General features: G+C 46.6%; 1 protein-coding gene across 1 annotated transcript in view; it reads right to left on the bottom strand.

Moving 5' to 3' along the window:
• tbc1d19 (TBC1 domain family, member 19) overlaps positions 1-2,500 on the bottom strand; it is a gene marked incomplete at both ends in the record, with an annotated part of 22,709 nt that overhangs the window by 14,635 nt on the left and 5,574 nt on the right. Inside the window, 5 exons of the mRNA XM_080543819.1 lie at positions 358-396; positions 785-857; positions 1,126-1,236; positions 1,351-1,397; positions 2,391-2,454. Of these exons, the coding sequence (XP_080399945.1) occupies positions 358-396; positions 785-857; positions 1,126-1,236; positions 1,351-1,397; positions 2,391-2,454 (334 nt within the window). The remainder of the gene's footprint in view (positions 1-357; positions 397-784; positions 858-1,125; positions 1,237-1,350; positions 1,398-2,390; positions 2,455-2,500) is intronic.

The raw sequence follows: 2,500 nt of genomic DNA on the forward strand, positions 1-2,500 counted from the left end.
GCGCGCGGGGACAGGGGGGAGAGTGTGAAAGTGGCGCTGGGGGAGAAGGACGAGTGCAGGGGGGACGAGGCCACTTGAGAGGGTGAAGGAGGGGGATTAGCGATGGCAGCAGCTAGTGAACATTAGGGGTTTTCTAAGGGAGCAGAAGGGAGAGAAAGTGTGTCCGTGTGTGTGTGTGTGTGTGTGTGTGTGTGTGTGTGTGTGTGTGTGTGTGGTTGTCTCTAAACTAAATCTCTCCTCCAAAGAGATTAAATGTCCTAGGGATACAACAAGACAAAAACAAACCCCAGTCAGATTACGCTCTATTGAATAAACATTATCAAAACATCGTACCAGACCTCCATCGATCTATCTTACCTTTTTTCCCCACGCGAACATGCTCGCTTTCAAACAAATCTGAATAGCGATAGGAAAAGAAAATAGAAATAGGAAAAAAAGTAGAGAAATATTAAAAATACGTCCGTCGTCCTTCTGAAGTGGCTTGGTTTCCAGAACAGGACTACTTTATCAGGTTGATATACAAACAGAAGACGGTGATATTTAAACCCTAGACACACAGACAGCGTTTGAGAGATCCCAGACCAAAGAATGGCACGGGAAAGTGACATGATATCTGATATGATATCTACTGTTTACTTCATTGTATTTTCTGTATTTGCTCAGAACACATGTTAATGCTGATAAATTGTACACATGAAGTTCTTTCAGCTTCTTTCAGGAATAAGAAACAAGCGATGCAAGAAAAATGTTTAGGGATGTTTGTGAATACGTTGTACGGTGTCACCTGGATGGACACGGGTGTGGTCATCGATACCCAGCTGTCCCGTGGTCAAGCTCAGCTCTGAGTAGGCTTCTCTCTGAGGGAGGGGGGGGGGGAGAAATGAGATTAGATTAAACGTTATTGTCATCGCAGAGTACAAGTACTGTACAACGAAATGCAGTTTAGTATCCAACCAAAAGTGCAAATAGTGATGTAAGGGCGTGACATAAATAGAACAAGAATGGTAGTGATAGGTCTAGGGTCTAGGGTCAGTCTTTACCCTACCATCTGGTGTATACAGGTCTGGGGTCAGTCTTTACCCTACCATCTGGTGTATACAGGTCTGGGGTCAGTCTTTACCCTACCATCTGGGGGATGTCTTTGACGTAGAGGGGGACCTGGATGAGGCCCCAGTGGCTCTTAGCTCCGACCTCCTCGCTGCTCTCGTGGTTGGGGTTCCGCAGGCTGATCAGCACCTGGGAGGATGGGAATTGTAGTCTTTGAGGAAAGTGTAGTCTACTTCCCCCCCATCAACATTATAAGACATTGACCCCCCCCCCACTCTGGGATATCTTGATGATGTTTCTCACCTCTAGGAAATCCTTAGGGGCGTAGACAGGCCTGAACCGGCTTAGATCTGTTGAAAACAACCCACAACAAAGGGTCAGATGAGGTTTTATAATATCATATCATATAACGGTGTATATTGCCATGCAGTCAGCCAGTCAATCAGTTAATAATAATAATAATAATAATAATAATATAGTAATAATAGTAATAATTCATTGTATATAGCCGCTTTCCGGGGCTCAAAGAAGCTGACATTTGTTGGAATTTGGTATTTTTTTGCTTGAGGCACAGGGTCAGTCACAGTGCCTTGCTCAAGGGCACATGCAGCTCCCACCAGGGGGCAGGGATCGAAGCAGTTCCGATTGCTAGCCGGCCTCTCTAACCTCTAGGCTACCTACCGCTGCCCCCAGAGTTCTAGGGAGCGTGTCAAAATAACATAGAAGCATTGTAATCATATTGGATTACAAATCCTGTTGAAAGTTGGGTGTTTGGGGGGTTTGGGGGTTACAGGTTTGCATGTCACTAGGCCTCTCTCAGAAGTCTCACCCAAACTAACCTTGTTGACCATTGGGCTGGAACTTTTTTGGGGGGACAAATCTGATTGCTATAATAACATGGATCTCAGGGTTTTCACAGTTAAGTCCAGTCAGAAGTCAGAACAGAAAGAGGTCGTGGGGTGGCGGAGGAGGGTTGGGGAGAGAGAGGAGTTCCGCTAGTTATCGGATCCCGAAGGAGTCTGGTTAGCTTCTTGATTCACAAGGGCCGGTGTTTATGCCAAAGGCCGGCACACACTCGTAAATGTTATCATACCCTCCTCTCTCAGATAGCATTGTTAGGAGACTGTTATGTTACACGGAGTAGTGTGCACAAGCACAGCTTCGCTGAGTAAACGTAACGGGATGAACCGCTGGGAGAGGTATACAGACACACTCTCTGGCACACACATTATCTCCATTTCGGTGGCAGGAGACATCTGCCTTCTGCGATGTAGGAATAACTCGCCGTTATACAAACGAGTGTAATCTACTTCTTAGGCGAACGGGGGGGTGGAAGCTCGAACCTGGTTCGTCTGTTCCCATCTCGTTCCATTTGTTGGTGAGTTCCTTCTGCTCCAGAGCTGGCCTCTGGGAACAGAGAGAGGGAGACTGGGGTCAACCTGACCCGATACAG

Source organism: Nansenia antarctica (genome assembly GCF_963989245.1).
Source record: "Nansenia antarctica genome assembly, chromosome: 13".
NCBI lineage: Eukaryota > Metazoa > Chordata > Actinopteri > Argentiniformes > Microstomatidae > Nansenia > Nansenia antarctica.